Raw genomic sequence first — 26,754 nt, forward strand, 5'->3', positions numbered from 1 at the left:
AAGATCACCGGCTACAATTCGTAAATTGTTATATGTGTCGTAATGTAATTAACTAAGAAGTTAATCAGTGATTTTTTGTTAATTAGTTGAATATGTGTTTCAATTTCTCGTGCGAATTTGCGCCTCATCGAATAACCCAGCTCAAGGATCAAATTATGCTACTTGCCACAGGCGATTTCTAAAAATTCCGTAAAACTTAAAAATGAACACCCTGTATGTTAAAAATGGCACTTACTGAGAAGGGTGGGCGTGGAGGAAGGAGAAATTAGAAGAGAGCATCGCAGCACGACTGACATCAAGAAGTAACGGCGCAACACGTGATCGCCACATCGGAGTGTGCGGTAGGTTTAATGCTGCCGGGTGCAGGGCAGCAGCGCAGCTGAACGGGTGCGCACTGATTTGAAACTGCTGCGAACCAAACATTATCGGCCAATACGTTGTCACTCAGGGTCACGTGTTGACTCTACTGCAAAGTAAAAAGCGAAGGAAATCGCTTGACGGTGAGTTCGCTTGCCAAGACTAGCTGCCTCAGGTAATGCTACCGCCTAGTTTATTTCTTCCTCCACGGGGGCGGCCTCTCTCCGGGCCCCAGGCAGCCTGTGTGACGTGCGCGTAAAGCGGGGAAGCGCTTGGCCCGCTCGACATGACTCGGAAAAACAGTCGACAGTCGCTCTCGTTCTTCGCAGCCGCGCGGTCGTTGCTCGTACTCCGCATTCTACAGTACGATTTCAAAATTTTCACGCCACTTTAGTCATTGTCTGGAAAACGATTAATCGAACTGCTTTAATCGATTAAACCGATTAAATTAAAGGTACACATCGATGACGATTAATCGTTTTGCGGCGTACTTTTAGTCGATTAATCGATTAATCGTTCATCGATATTACCATCCCTATTGTAGAAATCACCAATTAAAATTCACATTTGCAAAGTTGCAACTCGAATTTTCTAACTTCAGCTAAAATACAGATATAAACATTAAAATGCAAACTTGCCTTCTCTGAACATTCAGGAAGACACCTGCTTAATTTTAGCTCTCTTGGTGCAGTACATTTTTGGCAAGTCACATCCCAAAATTTACAACACAAATAATGGGAACTTTTTTTAATTGACTTGGAAAAAAACTAATTGCACATTTGTAATCAGCACACAAGGTTTAATATTACCTGAAAATTTCATGTGTCAATAACAAGTCAATAACAAAAGTGTTGACGGGACCGAGGTCACCCCTTAAGTAGCATAAATACCAAGTGCAATAAAAGCACCTGCCAGCACAGTATGGAGGAGGCAATTAAGTATGGTACGAGACCTCAGCAAAAGCTGAGAAATTTGAGCCCTACCCTGGTATAATGGACCATTTACAATAACTTGGCATTACCAGGGAGAAATTAACAATTTTCAGATTAAGAACAATCGCACAGAGACAAGACTGGCTACTGCAATGCAGTTAAAATGCTACCATGAGAGGACGAGACCTGTACAACGATGGAAAACTTCACTTAAGCCCCCACAGGTGCAGATAACTGACCCCGACAAAGTAAGCTGACATGCAAGCTCAACTCAAACTTCCGGTTGATCGCCGAAAAATAATGTATTGTTCCCATTACGATCATGTAATCGTCATCTCTTTGACAAAACAAGAACGATATAAGTGCCTTCAGAGCAGCTAGAGCTATTTTTTGGGGGCATGATGTAGCTGAATCTGTAGGGCACACAATGGTAGGGGTGAATTTTACTTTAAACTGGAGCATCAAGTGGCCATGTTTGCAACATAAAATTCCAGTCCAGTGTCCCTTCTTAACCCTTTTCATGCCTTCTTTCTGGGGTTTTACGCGCCAAAACCAGTTCTGGTTATGAGGGACACCATAGTGGAGGGCTCCGGATTAATTTTGACCACTTGGGGTTCTTTAACGTGCACTACAACGCAAGCACACGGGCGTTTTTGCATTTCGCCTCCATCGAAATGCAGCCGCGGCGGCCGGGATTCGATCCTGCGATGCCCTTTTCATGCCATAAACAAGTCTATCATACAGGCTTTTTTTTTCTATACTGGAGAAATATTGGCAATGATGAGTCTTGCTCGTCCAGGGATTTTCTTTCATCAACAGGGTGCCACACACAAGTGGACATTATTAGTTTGGCATGAATGCTATGCGACTAGATGGTGCAAGCTTCCCAGATATTTTTTTTGTGGCTACAGTAGGCGGAAATACAGCGGAAGTCTCACTCCCCATGGTTTTAAAAATGGCAGCGCAGAAGTAGTGGCTGCCCCTTTTTTTTACCACCGGAAATGTGGTGTTTCTGGACAATTCTTCACCTCAAGTAGACCTGGAAAGCTCAAGCGAGTCGTGTTTGGAGCACAAACTTGATGATGATTGTGTGGAAGAGTAAGCCTCTGGCACTTGCGAGGACACGGCTCAACAGAAACACTGCTGCCTGCTCCACAAGCAACATGTCAGGCGAGGGACAACGACATGCATAACTTCTGTTCCCAGAAATGTAAAGCTTCACAAACTTTCTCTGGCCATGCTGCTCTGCAACTCGAGAGCATGAGAAAGGTAACAGACAACATAAAAACAGAGCGGATATTGCAATAAGAAAAGCTGTCCACCATAAATCAGCCATAATTTGGAAAATTTTGGCAATTTTAAAAATAAAAGGCATGAGAAGGGCTAATCTGTCCAAGAAATCCAGGTACTGTTGCCGACTGCCTTGCCACACAGCCGTGGCTTTCAGCACCACGCTAAAGGGAGTAACAACTATGGCACCTTGAACAACTGGTTGAACCCAGAATCTGTCAGCAATACTAAAAGTAATTATGCGTTACACTTTTTTAAACCTTTTAAAACTAACACGCATTTAAGCATGTTAGAATTATCCTACAGGTTTTTAAATATTCTGATCCTTGAAGAGAATGTGAGTAGCTTCTACAATCAATGCTTTTGCCTGAATGCATACTAGTAAAGGCAATTTGAAAGCTTGTTGACAGTGGGCCACAAACGGTAGCCCCTTCAGTGTGCATTACTAGGGCCAATTATCAGTGCTTATGTACCAGCTAAAATGAACAGGTGTGTGAGAACACAAAACAGAATCTAACAACTGCAGGCAAAATGTGCCATCACAAGTTGGGTTCATTAGAGTTTCAACTACAGCCCTGCCAAATAGCAAGATTTTGCAGTCTGAACAAACACCAATGCCCAGCAGGGAGATTACAACTTGACTAAAACAAGCAATTAGCCTATTACAGCAGCCATTTGAAATCCCGTCTATTGTTGCTTGCGCATCATATCTTGGCTGCATACATGTCAACTCTCAATTCCTTAAATATTCCACGGAGAATAAGCACAGCTACACAGAGACTCGAGCAAATACAGCTAGCTGCATGCCAGGACCTTCTACTGCGAGCTAACTATGGAAGTGCGACATGATATCCTCCCACTGGAAAGAGCACTATGATGACTATCACTACACTGCCTTGAAAAATTGGGCAACAGTCTGCAGAAGTGTGGACACCGAAAAACCACTTTTGAGAGTAAAATGCAATATCACATGTTGGATTCCCTGCAGTCACACATGGGTGCTACCGTAGCCTTTTTTTTAATGGGAGAATCTGGTCTCTGACCAAAGTATTGTCTCTCCCCGCACAACCAAGACACCTGCTTGTTCTCGTATTTTTTTCAATGTTTTTCATGCTCCTCTTTTCTTCGAGTTATGGTGCCAGCCGGCCGTGCTCTAGCATTAAAAAAAAATCCAGAACACCAGAATTCTGGCATTGAAAAGACTGCTGTTCCTGCAGCCCCCTCACTCCGTGCTGCCATCTTTAAAACACAGGTAAGCGAGCTTTCTGCTGTGATTCTGCCAACTGCGCATTAAATTTTTATCTGGGAAGCTGGTGCCATTTAATAGTGAAGTGTTCACACTAAAATATGAAATGACTGCCACTTATCTATGGCATTTAGCAGATGAAAGGAAATCGCTGGACTAGTGAGACTCGTCCTTGGCCAGAAAAGGGTTAATTCTTATGTGCCTGTCTTCCAGATCAATTTGGTTCAGCTGTACAAAACATTCAACTTAAAATTCAAGCACAATTCAAGATACTGAAGGCCAAAATTCAAGGAGGGGGGAAACAAACCTAATTTGTACACATACTACCTTGCAAAATATTGAAATCTACTTAGCTGCCAAGTTGGACAAATGCTTAAGCTCTTCAGGTCGCTTTTCTAAGTTGTTGCCATTGTCATGATGTCAATCGCCTTCTGGCATGATGGTTAAAGTAGTGCCCGATTTCCGACGATACTTGTGCTAAAGCCAAATGACTTACTTTCTGCCAGCCATTTTTAGAACCCAGGGCTCGAAAATGGAGTCATGATGGCTCCAGTGTGAATCAAATAGCAAAACAACAAAATAGTGCCACAGATTGGTCACTTGATCTAGCTTTGTCTAGCTCCACGATGGCAACAGTGATTTAAACATGCCTGTCATTGGTGGCTATAGACATGTCGCACTGCTATCGCCTAGCGACTCAAAATACATATCTAGAATTGCGTCCCAATTAACAGTATGGCATAGCTCCTATGCAGAGTTTGTTACTATAAATAATCAAAAGTTGCCCCAACCACAGTTTTTCAGGAATGCAAGGAGCACATTTGTTTTCAAGGAGTTTTAATTAAGGGCACTTGAATCTTTATATTCAAGGGTTTTCAAGGTGTATGAACCCTGTTGGTTACTATTTCCCACCTTGCATAACCCTCCAAACCAAGCCAAAATGATTTAATGTCAGGTTGTCTTTCTCACTTTTTATTCTTCAAGGAACACGGCAGAAAAACAAAATCAGTTTAGACTGATAGAGTGTACTTTATTGAAATTATTTTCGATTGCACAGTAATGGGTTGATTATCAGAAAATAAACAAAGGCCAAAGTTCTATTTCTTGAATTTCCCTCTGAAAACCCAGTGCATGTATGACAATGTAGCATCGCACAAAGATGCTTTTTTTTTTCTTTTCTCTTAGTTGTGCTGTTGTGGCTTACAAACTACAGTCTTTGGCTATGTTGGGATGCAGTGCAGTCTATCTTTACACATAAAAAAAAAAAAAATTAACTAGGCTCAAGCAGACGCTGTCAAAATCCATGATGTTAGTAAGTTGGTGTGGAATGTTCGAGGCGGCGTCACCCCGTCATTCGTTTCTATTGTAGAAGATAATTTACTAATACAGCTAAAATATATTAGTCCTCTTAAAAGGGAGTGGAGAAGGGGGGGGGGGGGGGATTGCAAAGTGAACAGTCCCTTCAATTCCAGTGTGTGCGTTCTACTACAGACATACCACTCTGTAGTCCACTTTTGGATTTGACATTTTTTGCTGACCGTAAAACCCTGCATGTAAGCCAGAGTTCTCTAAAAGAGCATGAATCTGAATCATGTTGGCCATTTTTTCTGACTCAACACCATGATTTGGTATAATAAGCAACAACGAAAGGGAACATTATACACCCGAATGTAGCCCGAAGCCACAAAGGAAACCAATTACGAGTGTCTCAGAAAGAGAAAGCTGTGCATAGATGTCCTCAAGGTTTACATAGGTTTTTCATTATGCACGAAAATGCATTTAAACTTTACACTTATGCTTCTATTACAGCAGCACCCAAAATATAGCTACAAACAATGCTTACCTTGGGTGGTTTGAACGGATAGTCTGTCGGGAAATGGATGGTGAGGAAGAACACTCCACCTTGGTAGGGGCTGTCAGGCTACGAAAAGGAACAAACAAGAATGCAAATCAATCCACTGCCAGTAACCCCCTTCAACCACCTAGACAACTCCATGTGGCAATGAAAGCTGATCTATCATTAGTAGCACCACACTCAACTAGGCATATTAGTGTTTATTAATACTGCTACAGTGAAAAAAGTGAAAACACACTTACGGGTCCCATAATTGTTGCCTGCCAGTGGAATACTGCAAGGCAAAAAAAAAAAAAAAAAAGCGAAGCAAATCAGAAAAGACATTTTGAAGGCTCAAGCTCCTAATGCATGCAAGAGAGCTCTCTAAACTAGTTCAGTAAACGATTTTCATGCTCATCAACAAATGAAAAGTATAGTGTGAATGCCCTTCATTTCTGCACAGCCTTGATGCTGTTCTGGGTCCCTCCTGTATACGAGTGCTACACGAAAGCGCAATGTGATATTTGGACCTTTTTCATTGTCTCCTTAACACAGCCCAAAATGTGGGTCTTGCCTGGTCAAGACCAGAATGTTGGCAACATAAGATGTTGGTCAAGTGCCAACATCAAATATATATAACTAAGCTAAAAGCTGACAGCAGTGTCTGGGACATGGGTTGCTGATGTCTCAGTACACGAGTTTCTGCATTTCATCACCAACATGCTGCTGCTACAGCTAATTGAATCCACAAACTTGTGCACAATCACTTAATAGCTAGTGAACCACTACTGTAAGTGCTAATGTAATTATTACCCTTCTACCTGTAACTTAATCAAATGACAGCTTAACAATAGTTGGCTGAAGCTCACAAGTGTAAGATGATTAATATACCCATAACCACAGCACATACGCATCCAGTGACAAGCACAACACGGAAGGGAAGAATTCAGCATCCTGCACTACTGAAGTAGTAGCTAAAAAATAAAAACACTAAGTAGTGCACCATTTTTGACTGAGTCAACACAATTGTTCTATTGCTGACAGGAAAATAAAACGTGCACCACAGACTACTCCGTTGAAACTACTTTATAGTGGGCTGTTTCCAGCAGAGAGATGCATGGATATTTCTTAAGCACATTATCCAATAGGCTTGATTAAGGTTTGGGAAACCAATGAGAAAAAAATGTTCCTTTGTGCTATGAAGTGCATGACAAAATACTCTGAGACATAGGCAATGTGTCACTACATTTGCACTATCATACCATCACATATACTGCTATGAGTATTTAGTTACTCCAATACTAGGATTCGCAAGTCCCACCAGTTAACTGTCGTCTTTAAAAAACTAGCACTTTGTTTCATGTTTGAGGACACTGACAAATTATGCTGGGGTCACACACACACACACAGAACATCCGGAATACACTTAAACACAGAAAATGTCATTCTTCAAGTGGCATGGGCATGTGCAGAAAGCGACAGTATAGTGACTTTCTGCACAGCATAAGTGCAAATACACTGCACAAGTACTTTGTGTGCAAGCAAACAATGTAAATTCAAATGCCTAAAAAATTCTCACAATCATCTCCTACAGGGCCCGCTGAACATTGGGCAGGAGGATCTCTTCCCAAGTCCTGCAACTCCTAAAAAAAAAAAAAAAAATGCGAATGACATTCAAGGCGAGACATTACCATGGTGATGCGTCAAGTTAAACAGCAGTAAGTTCGAAAGTAATTAACCTTTCTGAACAAGCCCGACTACAGGGAATGCTCAATGGTTTCGGGTTTCGACATATGGACGGTCTATCACGAATAGAGAGAATGCGAATTCAATCAAGCTACAAAATAGCCGGCATCGACCACAACAGTCGGTTAAAAGAATAACGAAGACGGGAGGGAGGGGGGCTTCCTTGCCGGTGTCTAACAGGTTTGAACAAACGCCCGTCGCGCATTCTTGAAGGTCAGTGCCACTATACGAACGACCCAGGCGTGAATTAAATAAGCTTCGCAGCTAAGAATGCTTTACTCCACACGATAAGGACAACATTGCTCCACGAAACAAAATTTACTTTGCAGCCGGAAACTACCGAGGAACATCCGCGCCAAGATTCGAACGCCAGCACGCATTTGATGTGACGTCCGCTGTCGTCATTTCCATTGCGAGGAGTGACTCACATCTTCAAAGGCTGTGATGCGCACAAGCGCGTATACGTAGCATTACATGCATATTCTGCAAAAAGAATTGATATATTTTTTTATTCCGCTTTATTACTCTTGTGGAGTCGGTTTATATATGAGTACTGCAACAGACCTACTTTCGATAGCCTTATAGCTGACATCACTGAACATTTGCAGGGTTTACGAAAGCTGAATTTTAGAAGAAAATGGAAAAGGGTCTGCCGTGCAACAAAAAAACTTGACTGCAATCATCAATGATTATTCTTTGAATGGTACGAGGAACATTCCAGATTTACGGTATCGCATTCGCTTATCATCCGTTCGCCGCAATACGTGGGCAACACCTGCCCGATTGCCCTAAATGAGTTGCAGCGCCCAATTTACCGCAAGACGATAGTTTCGACGCTGTATCACGGCGAACGTTCGTTTTTAGAATGACCCGGTGAGGAACGTAGGCTGTCGGCACACCAGAAGCGGCACGGTGCCTGGGACACCGTAACACGAGGAATGCATCATCGACACATCTTATCACAACGCACAAAATTAATAAATCGTGACGCGGAAACGCACAACAGTCGTGCACGTACAAGCGCAACTAATAGCTACGGCCTAAAAGGCGGCAAAAGAAAATATAGGCTTTCATTCACTCGCGCCGGTGCGGTGGTAGGCCTATAACCACCTTGACACGGCAGCGTTCCGCCACACGATCTTGCCAACACATACGAGACACTTGCTCCATACGGGCTCGCTCAGACATTAAGCAAAGAACTAGGCTTTCAAAAACCGTAGAAAATCGTAATATTACCTTGTTGATCCTCTTCAAAGCCATGACAAGTAAGCCTACCCCCTGAATTCGACGGCTAAACAATTGTCGCCCTGCGCAGCGGCGGTCTAGCGCGTGCTAACTGTTCCAACTGATCGTTTTATCACTGGGCCACAAAAAATATCATCAATGCATGAAAAAATTACTAATAATTCTATGAATTTTTCGAAATGAAACTCGAATATTTTATATATTAAAACGAAGTATTTAATGTTTCGTTATCTTTTCACCTCTTATTGCACGAGCAACCAGCACGAGTTGCGAGGTTTTGCCAGGTTTAGGTTGTGACCCAATAGCCGACGGAGCCCGTTCCTCGGCGTTAGACTCCTGCTTTGCTTGGGGAAGTATGCTGTAGTGTGATCACCTATCATTCCACTTGATCTTGAAATTAATACGCCCCGAAGTGAAATGAGTAAGCTCCTTTTCACTCTACTAACTCGGTGCATGTCGCTCAAGCCTGTACCTGTGTCTAACTTGTTGCGTTATAGACCAACACTCAACGTTCATTTCGTTGTGCATGCCTTTAGCGTATTTCCTTGAGTGAACAATGTTAGATCATTAGATGAATTGAGCGATGTATCTACAGTTCATGTGCAGGGTTAAAAAAAAAAGAAAATGTACGATTTTTTCTTTTGTTTTTCTAGTTATATGTCTGACTCGCTTACGTATGTGCCCGAACTATCAGCTTTAACACCGTTACTTGAGTTCGTAATGAGCCCCTAGGCATGGAAAAACAAGAAACAAAAGAAGGTTCGCTGGGCGAAAGTCTTTTCTGGTATTTATAGCGCCACCCTGTCTGCTGATGATTAGGGTCTGCATAAGTTTAGCTGTGTGCACGCCTTTTATGAGCACAGATTTCAACACACGGACGCAAATCAACTGTGGCCTGAATAACTTGCGAGGCTCTTGTATATCGCTGTAGGATCGTATGGAAAGTAGCGACTGGGAAGCTTGTTTACATGCCTGCAGATTGGTCAGAACTGAGGGGCTGTTCATGCACAGACTTTAACGTCGAACTGAAGCTAGAAATTAGCACATGCGTGACCTCCAGCGATGTGCTAGAGCGCTAAGCTAATGAGTACCTGTGCCTGCGTGCTCATTTTGTTGCTTTATTCGTCGTCTGCGGCTGCGCGGCGTATCTTATCGCTGCGCTACTGCAGGGAGTCTCGTTGGATTTCCTCTCGTTCGCCATGTGAATTCAGATTTGGTCATACCCTTGTTTTTGAAGTCTTTTCATAAGGTAACTTTGCCGCTTGCCGTACATTTGCTGACGGTCGCCTGATTAATGAAAAACGCTGTTAAAAATTACAACTGTATTTTCGCCATCAGGCACCTGGTCTAGCTCGGGAATTTTGCACAAGAGGTCTTGTAAGGATTCAGTTTTCTACAATAGACTTCACCAAATAATAACTCCCACAATTTGTTGTGGTTTCTTTCGGTCTTTCGTGGGCAAGTTCGAATAAAATGTGTTGCTCAAAATAGGAAAGGAATCGAGTTGTTACCTAAAAAGGTAGCGGTATGGTTTGACTTTTTGAAAACTTAACGGTATTATTCAAGGAAAAATTTAGAGTATGCCCTGTAGTTATCTGCAGTTATTTTGTTTCACATGCTTGCATGCGAAACAAAAAACTGCACATTCACTTCGCTTGCTCCTCTCTGTGGTCAGCTGTTTAATTGTGGAAGCTTGATTTTTCATGGCCACTTCATTCCTGGCAGTGCAGCAAGCTGATGCTTTAAAGGGACATGAAAGAAAAACACTATCAGTTTAGACTGATAAAGTATTCTTTCAAAACTTTATTGTTAATTTTGCAGCAGGAGAGGTTGGTTATTAGAAAATTTAAAAAAAAAGGGGGGGGGGGGACTTTCACTTTTTAAAATTTTAATTAAACTGAAACCTCGGCACTGATACCAGAGTGTGATGCCATGCATTTTAAATTATATTTTTGTATGTAGACATTGTGACATAGTAAAAGTTCTTGAAAGTTGCCAAGTTCTGTCTTTGCCTCTTTCGTCGATAAAAAAAAAAAAAAAATCGACTAGACTTGAGCAGGTGAGTATGACGAGCTGCTGATGCATCAACTTCTAGGCGGTGACGCCACCAGTCTTTGGTTTTTGTCTTCTATGTCTCGTCAAGCCTCCTCTCGCAGTAAAAGCAACTTTTTTTGGTATTGTAGAAGCGGGGATTTGCTAGTACAGCGCCCTTTTAATTCTGGTCATCCATTTTTTTACTTTCACAGGCACTAAAGAGACAGTCCTGCCCTACTTGCCATGGCTTGGCACGGCAGCTGCATTAGGCTTTGCCTTCCTGGCCTATAGGTCATACGGCAAGGCAAAGGGACGCGTTAACTTGCAAATCGACATGACTAACCCCAAAATTGTGAATTCTGTTGACATCGAGGACATTGGAAACAAAGCAGTCTTCTGTCGTTGCTGGAAGTCCAAGAAGGTATGTAGGTGATGGCGTGCACTTGCGCCAACTAACACTGCGTGCAGTTCAATGATGGTGAAATCGTGTGCTTCATAATGGCAGCACTTCACAATTGAAATGGTAGCTTACTGCATAGCGTAAATTTGTAAAGGCAGCTGTGGTTTTATCTAACATGCTAAGTATTCATGACATTACCAAATGCTGCAGCGGCTTTAAAATGTATATATATATATATATATTTTTTTTTATTTTACTGTTGCATGTACTTTTGGGTAAGTAAATATGCAAACAAATAAACTAGAATGCGCTTTCATTTTTACAGTTGCCAGTGCCTGCATTATTGATAAGATCCATAATGAAATGCCGAGTATTGGTGCTACAACGTGTGACCAGCCCTACATTAATTGTGCATTGAAAATTCAAGTAAATGGCATGGTGCAATGTGTTCTAGTTTATACTTGCCTGGCTGTGCATTTATTCGTGTTAATGTTGTTGCATTCTGTGAATTGCATTAAAAAAAATGTTCTAGTGACTAAGTGTTTACTTTTGTTTGCACTTCAGGCTGTACTGACGGTACATTGTTTAATGAATCTGCTCAAAACCAATTCAAGAACAGAATGATACCATGGGCACATAACACAAAGCATCAGCAGAAAGTGGGGCTGCTACTAGATGAAAAAATTCAGCTAGCCCAGTCTTGGACTTGTTGCAACACAAGGTATGATATACTTTGTAAATGCAAGCAACTCCTTCGTAGCTTTGTGCTACTTTCTAATTATAATTCAATTAATTTTTTTCTTTCCTGGAACTTCATCCGCATTGTGATTTACAGAGAACCAATTTATTTCTTCATATTCATTTTTTTTTCTTCGCATAAGTGCTAGGCAGGCATGGCATCAACCAGCTTGGTTTTGAACAGATTCATTAATGTACCGTCAGCACAGACTGAAGTGCAAACAAAAGTATACACTAGAACAGTTTTTTTTTTTTTTTTATGCAATTCACAAATCACAATGCGGATAAAGTTCCATGAAAGAAAACAAATTAATTGAATTATAATTAGAAAGTAGCACAAAGCTATGAAGGAGTTACTTGCATTTACAAAGTACATCATACCTTGTGTTGCAACAAGTCCAAGACTGGGCTAGCTGAATTTTTTCATCTAATAGGCAGCCCCACTTTCTGCTTATGCTTTGTGTTTTGTGCCCATGGTATCATTGTGTTCTTCAAGTGCTTTGGTTTTGGGATTTGGTATGAAGCGTGTGCCTTTATTTTAGAATCTTCATACAGAACTAACATTTCTGTATTTGGTAACAGGTACTCTAGTGGGGATGAGGGTAACTGTGATGAGGCTTGTTATCTGTGTGGCATTCATTTTTTAGTGCCTCTTGCAAAATATCCCAAATGGCCAAGTTTGTCTTCTCATTTTCCATGTTGAGAGCTTATGTTCGCTTACACAGAACATAAAGCATAAATGTTCTGCACATTTTCCTGAAGTAGCTGTCAATTTGTTGGTAGCTGGTCATAAAAGATACATTTCGTGCTGTTCTCCCCGTGTGCTTTGTATTTGTTTTTGCAGTACAATTAACATTGTCTAGAATAAATCTTTATAAACAATTGCATAACTAAAACCATTTGGTCATAGTGCAATTGTGCATCAAATTTAATTTTTTACTGGAGCATAACTTGTGTAGCTGGTAAGAAAATTGTAGCTGGTGTGTATTTGTGCAGATCGTGGCAAGCTATATACATGTTTAGTCAATGCCAATTTATTTTTTATTATGAAAAAAAAATTCAATTTTTCTTTTCAGTTTCCTTATTGTGATGGATCACACAACAAACACAATGAAGAATGTGGTGACAATGTTGGCCCTTTAATTGTCAAACGAAAGGATGCCTGAAGGACCGGCAGGCTGACATAAAGAATCCTGCAGCTCGTTTTCTTGCTAGCCTGCGAGCTATTAGTTCAAAATAAATTTTATTGCGACTATACCCTTCGCTCTATTCATTGGTGCTGTAAAGAACAGGTAAATGTTGGAACACTTTTTGTCTTTATAAAGTGCATGGTAAGAGGGGCAGCGAGGTAGGCCTGAAGTACAGGATGCTGCTTTCGCATTGCTCGTGCTCCAGCTGTGACTGCCAGCTGCAGCTGTGTCAATGCACTACAGAGGTGTGTGCAGACAGATGCATGCCAGGGCCACCAACCCATAGTCCTCTGTTCCAAAGCTGGGGTTTGTACACTTGCCAGAGGGAAAAATTCGCACATGCTCTTCTACACTTATGTGTTCTATTTAACGGCAGACACCCTGTACGTTCCTCTGGCCAGTCGCTCCGTTCCGTGGGAAGATTCCAGAGGGAAAAAAGGAGCAAAATGGGTGACGAGTTAAGAACCAAAGTACACTTCAGCAGATCTACAAATTTAAGAAAAAGTAAGGCCTGAGAATGAGATTTGCTAGTCCTACCATGGACCTAATACTACATTTCTGAAAATCTGTGGTTGTTGAGGCATAGGCAAAAGTAGCAGGCACCATCTGTTGATCTTGCATGGATTGAGCATAATTGCATAGTATATGCTATATATATATATATATGCAAGTGTATGGTGTAGCTCATAGTTTGGAGACTGTTGCAAAAAGTACATGCTGCTGTTTTTTTTTTTTTTTTTCCATTTCCTTTACCCCTCCCACACTGAGGTCATAGTGGCATTTGTTTCAATAAAGGCAATCAATGTGTAAATGCCTAAGCCTGTGCAGAAGGCTGGCACTGCTGCACTAAATTTTGGGCCAGAAATAATGTACAAAAGTAGTACATTCTGCATTAATTTTGGTTAATGATGGTTTGAACATTTTATGGGTGGCAACCTATAATATGCTCGGCTAGAGAGGACAGTGGTGTTTTCGTTTATATAGTTTTTCATGTAGGAAGGTGTTAAAAAGGAAAGCCGAAGGGAGACTGTAGGTCTACACAAGTGTGTGCCATATGCGTCGTGCAATGGAAAATCCTGTTCGCTAGTGTAGAGAGGATTTGTGGCGAGATGTTAGACGAGGAGAAGTGCAGTTGGTGGCATCTCCCACTCCTCTCTGTCACATAGGGAGGAAATTGTTTCAGTAGAGAGCAGAGCTATCAAGCGCATGGTGTGCACATAGATAACCACTGCAGAAAAGTTTTATGCGAAAGATGGCATGGGCACTTAGTGCTGCACATGTGCATGCAGTGTTTGTTGCTGTGCGCTGAGTCAGAGATGCAGAATGTGTAAATGTGATGCAGAAGAAGCGCAGCACCACTTGAAAGTAGTTGGCAATGTTTATGGCAAACTATTCGAAAATGAGCCTAAGTTTTTCTCCTTGTAATTTATTCTGAGGAAAGTACGAGGGCGATTCAGAAAGTAATGCCTTCAAGCCCACTACTTTTCCAATAGTGCTGCAAACATTTCGAACTCTTCCATCATTAATGCACTGATAGTTGTCACTAGTTGATAGAATGTCACTTGCCTCACCTTCCTATTTCTTCTTGTTCCAGAGTTATTGAGCAATCCATGGTATCCAGTGGTGACGTCCAGTTGAAACAACGGGCTGTACTAATTGAATTTCTGACTGCGGAAGGTTGTGCGCCCATCAACATTCATCACCGTCTGACTGCAGTTTATGGGGATGCCAGTGTTGACCTCAGCACTGTGCGGAGTTGGGCACAGTGCTGGCCAAGACCAAAATCCAGCCGCATCAAATCTCGACGCAAGCCACAAACTTCCGCAGTCAGAAATTCAATTACAGCCCGCTGTAATTAAATTCTTTATGGTGAATGGCCTTTATGCATTCAAGTGCCTGCACAATTTACCGTTTAACCTGGCACCTTACTGCAATAAGATAATATTCTGTGGACGTAAGCACTTTACTCGCATGTCTTCATTCAAGCTTACTGGTTTGAAATGAGCCCACTCGTGGATGCATCAGGTCAGATTTACTCAGCCGTGCATGTTCTTTTTGGACTCGGCCACATGCAATTCATATTTACTTGAAATCGTTCGGACTTGCACTAGCTCTGACTCACTGATGCTCACTCAATTTCACAACACCTAGGACTCGCTCAAACTCGCTGAGACTCACACCCACTTGGACTCATTGGGGCCCACTCAGAATCAGATTCATGGGTGGCTGTGAGCCTGTGAGTGTGTGATTGAGTAAATTTATGAGTGAAGTAATTGACTTATGCTGAGGTAAAAGTTTTTGTGAGGGACATTTGCTTGGAGTAGTATCCTCTGTGTCTAAACTGTTCCCTCAAGTACAATAAAAATCATTCCAGGGACCCTTTTAATTAAGAGCGGAAGCATTCTTGCACTTGTGTATAAGTTGGTCATAAAAATGACTTGGTGAGGGAGGGATAGAAGCCACCTCTCAAGGTACCACCGATGAATAGATGGGCAACGAGTGAACAAACCCTGGCAGAAGCTTCATCACTAAAACCACTGAAAGGCTTTCATTCTAATTAGATTGTGCTAAATGAGTAATTTTCATTAGAAGTGGTGCTTCTTAAGCAGCAGTAGTGGGATGCCTCAATCACAGACTTTTACAAATGACAACTGCCTTTTACTATCAGAATGCCACCTTGCCACTGATTTGTATCAAAGTACTCAGATCATGTTTTCTGGGTGGAAATGAGAGATTCCTAAACACTAGTGCGTACCTTAGGAATGCCTATAAATTAAGAATTGTAGGTGCCACTTTGCATTTATTCTGGCTGCCAGCGACAAGACTACAGGCATCCAACTGCGTTGGGTCAGTTATGCAAAACCTGTAACCACTCTTTTTAAAATACCCTGCATGCCTTCTAGCAACTCTGATGCGTGCAGACAACTCCTTTCTTTCTGCTGCAGCAGGTGCCATGTTGCATGTCTATAAACAGGAAAAGCAACCTGCTTTGTAGTTGACAGCAAGTGCTGCACACTTAAGTGTAATGACAGTTATTGTGGGACAAAAGTAGATTTGGAGTCCAATGTCACTTAAGTCTCCCTGCTTACACTGACTGCACAGCGCCAATGTGGTGTCTCATGTTATAATTTTCAGTCTATGTCCACCGCAGGTTGAATGCCTCTCCCACGTATCTTCAATTACTCCTGCATTTCATCAGCCGACTCCATCCTATGCCTGCAAATTCCACATTCTTGTCGTACCACGTTATCATTTGCTGCCCTTCTTGACTGCATTTTCCTTCCTGTGGCATGCATTCTTTGTTCTAACAGCCCCAATGGTAATCTATTCTGTGCACTATGTGACCTGCCCAACTCCACTTCCTCTAGATCTCAACTAGGAAACTTTCTATCCACATTTGGATTTCTAATCCATGCATCCGTCTTCCCATTTCTTTACATTATGCCTATCGTTTTTTGTTTCATTGCTCATTGCATGGTCCACATTTTCACAATTTCCTTTGTTATTGCTGAAGTTTCAGCCCCATAGGCAGAATAATCGGATCATGTTGCTCTTCATTTGAAGGATATCAGTAGCTACCATTCACAAATTGCTAATGCACTCCAACTCAATCTTGTCTAGAGGTGATCCTTCTTGTGATCTGGATCCCCTATGGCTACAATTGGCCTAGGTACTCCTTCACAGCTTCAAGAGGCTGATTAGCAATCACGAGCTTGTTTCCTTGCCCAGTCTATTGAACATTAGTTCTGCTCTTAGACTTTTCCAGTTTGAGTCCTCAGTCATTTGTTTTAAGCATTAGGGGGCTAAAGTTTAGTATTGAAAGTTTAAATAAAAGTCTTCAATATTCATGAGGGGCCTTATCAAAGGCTTTTTCAAAATCCAAAGACATGCTGTCGATTGGAATACTTAAATCTTGACTAGAGCAAATGTCACGGAACAGCGTAAATGAGGTGTTGCAGGAGAAACCTTCCTGGAATTCGCGTTGATTGAGATGAGAAACATTTTGCACTGTATGTTTACCACATAAGCATACATAATGTACTATTTCACAGTTTCTGAATATATGCATTTGGGAAATGGGATGATAAGTGTGACCTGGAACTTCTTTCAGGACAAACGATTTTGCCTGCTTTTTAATCTTGTGCAACCATGCCAAACGACACAAACTGCTGAAAAAATGTCGTGTAGAATGATGCCTGCTATGTGTGTCATGTTTTTAAGCACTTTCAGGTTGATTCCATCGATACCCAATGACAAACTAATTTTTAAAGAACAAATTTTTTTCTAAACAATTCTTTTTACTATGGATGAGCAGCAAACAAGATGTTAGTCATGTCAGGATGATCTAGGACAGATAAGGGCAAAAGTTGTTTTAGCAGCTGGAAGTGTTTTTTTAGAAGGGCCTGTGGAGTTTCTTGTGCTGCTGAAATGCTGAACCCTCGCTTTAACAAAATTTTTGGCTTAGTGAACCCGACAGCTGGAAGTAAAAGTTTGTTATATTGTGGCTTGACTGTAGCAAGGAGGTGCAGAGTCAGAGATGGAATGAATGAAGTAGAAGCCGATGGCATCAGTCACGCCACCCATGGAATTCAAAACAGACAAGTATGCAGGGGAAGTTGTGGCAATCATCTTCTGGAATGCCGAAAGACTTTTTACTTTTGGACTTTATGCCACACAAGATAACCTTAACGGAGGGAAGTTACACAAACACATTGACTGCATAGCAAGAGGCAATCAAAATGTAATGACAAGGAAATCTGACTGACAGTAGGTGGGTTGCTCCATGACAACGTGGCAGTTTCTGTGTCTTATCGGGGTCTTCAATCTCGGGTTGCCATCTGAGAATATGGATTTTAACAGCTAAACCATCCACCCAGCAGTTTCGACTTGACTCCCTCAGATAAGTTTCTCTATTGAGTGGCCCTTACAGGAGCACAGCCCTTATTTGAGTGCAAACAGTACTTGATCTTGTACTTTTGAATTTGGTTCTGTGAGTACAAATTGTGCATTCCCTTCAGTACTGGAGCTCTGTGTGTGTTGCTTACTGGGATTGAAAATCCCAGAGCTTACTGAGTGAGCTGTCACAATGAAGAGCTCACCAACTTTTAGCATGACTAGGGACATTGTGAAGAGTATTTTCTTTCATACTTTGTCAATGTAAATGTGCTCATATGCAATCCACCATACACCACTACAGCTAGCTTTACCCCTCTATACAAAAATGAAAGTAAAGAAATTACTACTGTAGAAAACAATATTCAGAGAGTGAATTGTTAGACTAAATACATCGTTAATGCATCACAAGAGAAAACTGCAAAAAGTCTGGTAATAAAGGCAATTACCTCCCAAACCTTTTCATAGAAAAAGAAAGGGTAAACGCTCAAGAAGACAAGGTCGACGTACATGGCTGTTCAAATGATCTCATGATTACATGTTGATTATCTCTCTCTATTCTTCATGTTCATTATTCACTTATTTTCTATCTTAGTTGTAACATATATGCACAATTACATTGACCCAAACAAGGTCTTCTTGGCCGCTTTGCAACATAATAGATGTTTGTTGTATTCTTCACGAGTCACGAAGAAGAGAGGATTGCCCTTCGGACTGCTTTGGGGCACTTAGACGACAGGCCTTTTACGGAGGAGAAGATCTTGGGCCCGTGGCCTCGTGCGTCTTCTATGTACAGGGCTACAAAGGCGCTGCTGCGCTTTTTGAAGTGCACAAGCCTACATGACCGCCTGTGATGAAACTTAGCCATGAACGCTTGACTGTAAATGTGTGAGGTGTGAACTGTGAACTTCTCTCTTCCTTCTCCTCTTTCAATCCTTTCTCCCCCTTCCCCAGTGCAGGGTAGCCTACCGGGCTCAGCCTGGTTAACCTCCCTGCCTTTCCCTTATGACTTCTCTCTCTCTCTTTTCACGAGTCATGGCTGCCACGCATCTTTGTTGGGCGACTCTTCTGCTCCAGGGCCTCCAAATGCTGCTTGACATCCGGCCACTCCTGGCAGGCACGATACGAATTACGCATTGGGCGAGATGGGCCTTGTGAGCTTCGGCTGTCGTCTTAGCGTCTCGCCAGAGCTCGTCTTACCAAAGTGAGACGAGCTTCACACACGTTGGTACATTTATTGGCTTGTAGAGCATGTGTGCGTTACCTCTATTCGGCATCAACAGCTGTCTTGCGACGTGGCAGCATGTTGTCATTATGAACCCCACATACACTCAGTCTGCGCACGCTCAGACATGCTTCTCTGACCTAGCTCTCCATCCTGAACTCTAGGCTGCCTTGTAGTGGAGGGTGTGGCAGTTAATTGAATTGAATTCTGGGCTTTTACGTGCCAAAACCACGATTTGATTGTGAGGCATGCCGTAATGGGGGACTCCGGATTAATTTTGACCACCAGAAGATCACTAATGTGCCCTCAATGTCTGGAACACAGGAGTTTTTGCATATCGCCCCCGTCGAAATGTGGCCGCCGTGGCCGGCACTTGATCCTGTGACCTCGTGCTCAGCAGCTCAACACCATAGCCGCTAAGCCACTGCAGCGGTTGGCGTGGCAGGTAAGTTAGATGGCACTTGGCGGCGGCATGGTAGAGGTCAACAACAACAAAGAGACTAGCATCTCACCCTGTTTACAGCTAATTACACTCGTTTTTGAATATATCCTTAGTTGCTGACTATTTGCTGACATGTTCATACGACATCTACAAGTCACCTAACTGACCGTTTTTATCTAGAGGGGTTTACAAGATACCCAGATACGCCAATACTGTCTGAAGTCAGCTAAAAAAATGTTTTAACAGTGGAGCTGTTTAAGCTCTTGGTTAGGCCGCATAGTGTGAACAAAAAATGTCGCAGTTGTGCCTGAAAGGTGAAGCATCAATTGCGATAACAAATTAGCAGAGAGCTATTCGGAGTAGGGATAGTAGTTTTATCGGCTGCATAAAGTTGGACACATTCATTTACTAACTTAATTAACAAACGTGGTGTCAGCGTGCACAAGCACACATGAATAGATCACACTCGATGACCGCAGACAACCACTGTCAAAACGCTGGCAGCAAGCGCAGCCGCCGCAGCGAACGAAGGTTCGTGCGGTCTATCGATTCAACGGAAACTGAGCGGCCGAATGCACGGCGCATACAAAGGTCAGAGCCGTGCGGAGATCGCTTGCAAGATACGGCGCGCGCGACAACACCGGCAGCCCGTACCGGCGCAATCATAATTAAAGAACATAATAAGTTCCTCTTGCGCCCGGTGGCAAGATACGCATTTGGTACCGCAGTAAAGCGTCGCCCCACCCCCCATACCACCACGGATGTCGCGTTTGCTTTCCGCCGTGCGTTCGCTCGCCGTGATAGTGCGCGTCCCACGCGCGCTTTCACTCGCACATACGACGCGTGGCGACGATTTTATCGCCCTTCGACTTTATACGGAACCTCACGGCGACGGCAGAAATCTGCTTGAAGTGTCCATATAATTGCTATCGCAATAAGAACTGTGCCTGGCGATGACGTCACCGCGCGCGTTGCCTAGCAACCACCTCCAGGAGCGGCGTGTGCTCCTCCTCCTCTCCGTGCCGTGCACATGTTGCCTTGACATGGGACGTTAAGGAGAGCATGCGCGCGGCGCGCGCTATGCTCGGGAGAGCGAGAGAGAGAAAGAAATTGTAGCAGCACCGACGAGGCAACGCGCAGAGCTGCTGCCGACGCCGTCCGCGTTTCCCCGCGTTCGCGCCGAAAGCGCGCGGTGTCCGTGACTGCAGCAGGCGCCTCTGGCGGCGGCTCGGCTGGTTTCGACCAGCCACGCCCCGGCAGCTATGGCGAGACGCAAGTGTGGAGGCGCAGCTTAAGTTGGCCGTGACGTCACCGGGAGATAAAGCTCGGAGCCACCGCGACGGCGGCAGAACTCGCGTTGGCTCAGTGGTGAGTGCATATTTGTAACCTTGACATGGGACGACCAAAGAAGATCCGAACACCCGAAGAAGCCGCGCTCATCTTGAAATGGTCGCGCAGCCAAGCGAGAATCTGCACCTCGGCGGCGAGCCGATTCGGAATACCGTGCCTAGCAGCACTTAGCATTTCCTAGTAAAATTTAGCCAAGCCTAATAAAACCTGGAGGAAGCTAGGTCGATCACCAGCTCCGCTGTTTACTCTAGCCTTGCACCACTTAGTACAAGCTGCTTACATTTTTAATGACTGATGCGTGCAGAGTTGCGGGCGATCAAATCCTGCCCTTGTCATATGCATGCATGCCTTCGTGGCTCTCCCCTCCTTTTAACAGCGGAGCTGTTTAAGCTCTTGGTTGCGCCGTGTAGTGCGAACAAAAACTGCTCCTGGCGATGAGGTCACCGCGCGTTGCCTAGCAGCCACCTCGCGGAGCGGCGTGTGCTTCGCCCCCTCTCCGTGCAGTGCACATATGTTGCCTTGACATATGACGAGAGGGAAGGAGAGCATGCGCGCGGCGCGCGCTATGCTCGGGAGAGAGAAATAGAAAATGAGAGCGAAAGAGAGAGAGAAAGAAATTGTAGCAGCACCATGGAGGCAACGAACTGAGCTGCTGCCGTCCGCGTTCGCGCCGAACGCGCGCGGTGTCCGTGACTGCGGCAGGCGACTCTGGCGGCGGCTCGGCAGGTTTCGACCAGCCACGCCCCGGCAAGTGCGGAGGCGCAGCTTGGCCGTGACGTCACCGGAGAGATTAAGCACGGAGCCGCCGCGACGGCGGCAGAACTCGCGTTGGCTCAGTGGTGAGTGCATATTTGTAACCTTGACATGGGACGACCAAAGAAGATCCGGACGCCCAAAGAAGAAGCCGCTCATCTTGAAGCGCGTCGCGCGGCCAAGCGAGAATCTGCGCGACGGCGGCGAACCGATTCGGAATACCGTGCCTAGCAGCACTTCGCATTTCCTAGCAAAACTTAGCCAAGCCTAGTAAAACTTGGAAGAAGCTAGGTCGATCATCAGCTCCGCTGCTTACTCCAGCCTTTGCACCACTAGGGCAAGCTGCCCACATTTTTTTTGTATATATAGTTTGTAGTGCGCTGGAAGTGATGGCAGCATCGAGATGCCTGCAATTATTCACTCGCCTGCACATCATTGCACAAACCTTTGAGATTGGTGCAGCTAGTACTGTTCCCTGCCGATAGGTGGTGCTGCCACCATATCACTTGAGGGAATACATACCGAGAAAAGAAAAGGGTTGCGAGTGAGCTCGTGCAAGAGAAAATTAAAGCGCAAGTGAACGTTGGGTGCATAACATTCACAAAAGAGACAAAGGCCCCAAAAAGATTCTGGAACCTTATAAAAGCACTCGGAGCTCCAACTAAAAACTTGCAAACGGCTATAAGGGATGAAGACGGTAACATCTACCAAGGAGACGATGCGCTGCGGTACATCACAGACGTTATTAGGGATAAATTCGGCACGAGAAAAAGCGTAGTTCAGACAACAGGTCCAGCAACAGCAGAGAGGCCAGAGAGATCAAAATTTAGCATAGACAGCTTTTATTGGAAAAAGGCAGCAGAAAATGTCCTTAACACGGCAGCAGGACCCGATGAAATCCCAATACAGCTAATCAGAAACCTCGGTCTAAAAAGCAAGGCACTGCTGACTAATGCCATAGAGCAAGTGATTAGAACAAAGAAAATTCCCGTTGGATGGCGTGAAAGCAAGATGAATCTCATCTACAAAGGCAAAGGAGATAAGGATGAGACGAGCTCGTACAGGCTAGTTACAGTAACGTCTGCGATATATAGAATGGCAATGCAAGCCATAAAATTAGAACTGTCGAAGTGGGTGGAGAAAAACAATGTATTGGGGGAACTACAGAATGGGTTCAGGCCAGGCAGACGCTTAGAGCATAATATGTTTGTACTAACTCAGTGCATAGACATTTCAGTAGCTCAGAAAAGACCTTTATGGATAGCATTTCTAGATACTAAAGGAGCTTATGACAACGTAGACAGGGAATTGTTGTGGGATATTCTTCAATACAAGGCATAGATGACGATTTCGTGGAGCTGCTGAGGGAGATATATAGAGACAAAAGTACAAGTGGTATGGGAAGGTCGAAAAGGAAATGAAATGGTGGGAATTCACCAAGGATTGAAGCAAGGATGCCCTCTGTCACCATTGTTGTTCACGCTTTACATCAAGGGTAGAGAAAGACGACTGGAAAACAGCAAATTAGGTTTTGATTTATCCTACATGCCTAATGTACAAATGGTGCAACAGAAGGTCCCTGGACTGATGTACGCAGACGACATTGTGCTACTAGCGGACAATAAAAAAGATTTACAGATATTTGCAAATATCTGTGGGAATGCAGCGACAAATCTAGGCCTTAAGTTTAGCACAGAGAAATCAGGAATTATGATCTTTAATGAACACACGAGTAACTTCGTGGTGTCAATTCAACAGCAAGTAATACCCATGGTGAAGCAATATAAGTACGTCGGCGTACACATAAACGAAAGAAAGAATTACTCAAGCAACCACCAAGATAATCTGAAAATAAAAGGGAAGTGGAATGCAGCAATAATGAAACACAGAGCACTGTGGGGCCACAATAAGTATGAGGTGGTGCGTGGAATCTGGAAAGGAGTAATGGTGCCAGCGCTAACATTCGCAAATGCCATTCTATGCTTAAAATCGGATATCTTGTCGGGTTTGGAAGTTAACCAAAGATCAGTAGGCCGGTTGGCTTTGGGAACCCACGGTAATACCACAAATGAGGCAGTGCAGGGTGACATGGGTTGGGCCTCTTTTGAAGTCAGAGAAGCACAGAGCACAATTAGTTTTGAAGAAAGGCTCAGGAACATGGATGAAAATAAATGGGCGGCTAAAGTGCACAAGTATCTCTACATGAAAAGCGTGGACACAGAATGGAGGAAGAGGTCAAGGAAGTTGGCAACCAAGTACAGGATAATCGAAACTGTAAATAGATAACCAGGAGTCATCAGAAAGAAAGTGAGAGAAATAGAGACCGTGAATTGGATGCAAAGAATGGAAACAAAAAGGACAATGGAGATTTACAAGAATGAGAAGAAAGAAATTAGAAAGGAAAATCTGTACGATAACACAAAGGGCAGTGCCTTGCTATTTGTGGCTCGAGCCGGTTGCCTAAGGACCAAAACATACCGGAGCAAATATTCGGAACTAGATGAGGCATGTGTATGCTGCAGTAAAGATCCAGAGACCACTCAGCACATCCTAATGGAATGCGACGGGATCCACCCAGCAAGAACCGTAGGTAACGTGCAACTCCCAGAAGCGCTTGGGTTTAAAGTGGAAGGAAACATCAACAGACCAGCCGTAGAGATAAGCAAGAGACGATTAGAGTACTGGTGGAAAAAAAGCAGAGAAAAGATGGATACGACCTGATCTCTTAAAATCATAGGTAGCGGTACAAGGTAAATTTTTCAAAAAGAAAAAGAATAATGAGAGGTATACAAAAAAGCTAGATAAAGAACATGTATAGTATACTTGATTAAATCAAGCAGGCTAGGTGACTATTTGTCGCCGCCCCGTTTCAAAGGGGATGCCAATAAATCATCATCATCATCATTGATAAATATCTATGATAATTCTAGGGGAAGCTTTTTGTTGTTTGAAGCCAGGACGGGAGTATTGCGGACTAAGTGATGTACCGAGTCAAGTACCAAGGTACAATGGAGATTTACAAGAATGAGAAGAAAGAAATTAGAAAGGAAAATCTGTACGATAACACAAAGGGCAGTGCCTTGCTATTTGAGGCTCGAGCCGGTTGCCTAAGAACCAAAACATACCGGAGCAAATATTCGGAACTAGATGAGGCACGTTGTGCAGTGCATGTGGGGAGGAAGAGGAAACGGCTGAACACCTCATACTTTTCTGTGAAGGGCTTAACCCTACAGTGCAAAGCAACGGGGCTGATGTTTTCAAAGCATTGGGGTTTAGGGACAGTGAAGGAAAAATAGACTTTAAGCGGGTAGAAATAACCAAATGGAGGTTATCTGATTGGTGGCTAAAATCAAGGCAGGGGTGAAATTTCACCCACCACAAAGCACAAAATATGTTAATAGTCACGGCTAGGTGGCGTATGCCACCGCCTGATTTAAAGGGTTCAGTCTATCCATCCATCCATCCATCCATTGCCAGGACGGGAGATGTACCGAGTCAAGTACGTTGTGCCAACGCCTCCTTTACTCTGAGAGGAGGCGCTGGTTGTGTGGTGCGTGTGGAGAGGAAGAGGAAACGGCTCAACACCTCATACTTTTCTGTAAAGAGCTTAACCCTACAGTGCAAAACAACGGGGATGATTTTTTCAAAGCATTGGGGTTTAGGGAAAGAAGAGGCAAAATAGACCTTAAGCGGGTAGAAATAACCAAATGGAGGTTATCTGATTGGTGCATGGCTAAAATCAAGGCAGGGGTTCAGCCTATCCATCCATCCATTGGGAGATTTTTATTTTTTGTTTCGTTAGGACTTGATGCACATGTCTACACATTTTGGGTGATTTTGAACAAAGCACAAGATTGATGTCGCTAAACGTGGTAGTTGACACACCCCTTTACAAATTTCTGTGCATTTCACGCATCTACGAGTTGAGCATATGACCATCTTTAGAAGTAGAAAATAAAGAACTACATCTCGGTTTACGTGACGATGACTCTGCAGTGCTTGCACAAAATTCACAAGAGTGTGCAAACATGAGAAGATATAGATGAAAGAAATAAACTGTAGTGATGATACAAATGTCCAAAGTGGATCAGGTAGATCAACTGAAGCCAGTGGCCATTTATAACTTTCATTAATAAAGTTTACACTGAAAAATGATAGCACTCTGCTGAGGATATCTTTGCTCTCATCAGAGGCACTGACTAGTTGTGACTTAAACAATCAGTCAATTTTTTCTACAATGTTTTGTGTATCATCCTACCAATCACAAAAGGTGCATGGTGTGAATTTCAATATATTGCAGAAAAGAGCAGGAGGTATTTTCGAGCAAAATTTGTAGCTTCCCTGCTGCATGTACTGGCAATGACGGTCTCAGAGATAGCTTTTTTTTTTTGGAGGGGGGGGGGGGGGGCAGGAGAAGGAAACATTATCCTTCGGCAAAAGAGACTCGCCCACAGTCAAAGACAGCTTTATTTCTTTTTGAAGGGGAGTGCCGAGTGTGGGGCAGAGAAGGAGCAAGAATTCTTTCTTCAGCAATAAAAGAAGACTGAACTTTGTTTACAACTTGATGCATTCAAATAAGCAGCAGTGTTTACGAACCCATATTGAACAACTTAACCATTGTGGCTCTGATGATTCGTATTTCTTTGATTACTAAATCGTGCTTCGTGCGTTGTGGACATGCTATGTTACTTCTAAATTTAAAATACTGCGACGAAGCTTTGCGCCAGAACTTCATAAGTATAATACAATGCAAATTTCACTCTTTCGGTAAACCGCTGATCGACTTGGCATCCTTCTTTGCTCAAGAGGTGTTTGAATGGAACTCGAAATCATGGCTTAGTAGTCGGTCAGTACTCTCTCTAGTCTTCATCACGAGACACCTGTGATCTATCAATAACTGATCGCACTCAAGAATCGATGACGCTGGCAAACCCAAGCACGGCTACTTTGTGTATTGGAAGATACTTTTTTTTTGAAAATTACGGCATCGGACGTCGTCATTGTGCTTGCCTCCGAAGTTCGTAATGGAAGGAAGGCTAGCAGCTCTAAGAGATATGGAAGCTTTCTGTCTCCCGACAC

General features: G+C 43.3%; 2 protein-coding genes across 2 annotated transcripts in view; one reads left to right on the forward strand and one right to left on the reverse strand.

The window, feature by feature from the left end:
• Positions 1–8,779, reverse strand: part of LOC119437083 (ubiquitin-conjugating enzyme E2-17 kDa) — a 37,600-nt gene extending 28,821 nt beyond the window's left edge. The window contains exons 1-4 of the mRNA XM_037704161.2: positions 8,642–8,779; positions 7,239–7,302; positions 5,923–5,954; positions 5,669–5,746 (exon numbers count right to left, since the gene is read on the reverse strand). Coding sequence (XP_037560089.1) covers positions 5,669–5,746; positions 5,923–5,954; positions 7,239–7,302; positions 8,642–8,665 — 198 coding nt within the window. The 5' untranslated portion in view covers positions 8,666–8,779. The remainder of the gene's footprint in view (positions 1–5,668; positions 5,747–5,922; positions 5,955–7,238; positions 7,303–8,641) is intronic.
• Positions 8,780–8,916: 137 nt separating this feature from the next.
• Positions 8,917–13,085, forward strand: LOC119437086 (CDGSH iron-sulfur domain-containing protein 1-like). Its single transcript, XM_049660264.1, has 3 exons — positions 8,917–9,071; positions 10,897–11,105; positions 12,899–13,085. The coding sequence occupies exons 1-3, from the start codon at positions 9,068–9,070 to the stop codon at positions 12,986–12,988; spliced, it is 303 nt and encodes a 100-aa protein (XP_049516221.1). The 5' UTR covers positions 8,917–9,067; the 3' UTR covers positions 12,989–13,085.
• Positions 13,086–26,754: the final 13,669 nt, after the last annotated feature.

The sequence above is a fragment of the Dermacentor silvarum genome, chromosome 1 (genome assembly GCF_013339745.2).
Source record: "Dermacentor silvarum isolate Dsil-2018 chromosome 1, BIME_Dsil_1.4, whole genome shotgun sequence".
NCBI classification, from domain to species: Eukaryota; Metazoa; Arthropoda; class Arachnida; order Ixodida; family Ixodidae; genus Dermacentor; species Dermacentor silvarum.

Bases quoted from the DNA above. Each gene is read 5' to 3' on its own strand.
- LOC119437086 (XM_049660264.1), top strand. The intron at 11,106-12,898 runs GTATGTAGGTGA...TTTTCTTTTCAG, and splicing joins GTTGCTGGAAGTCCAAGAAG to TTTCCTTATTGTGATGGATC.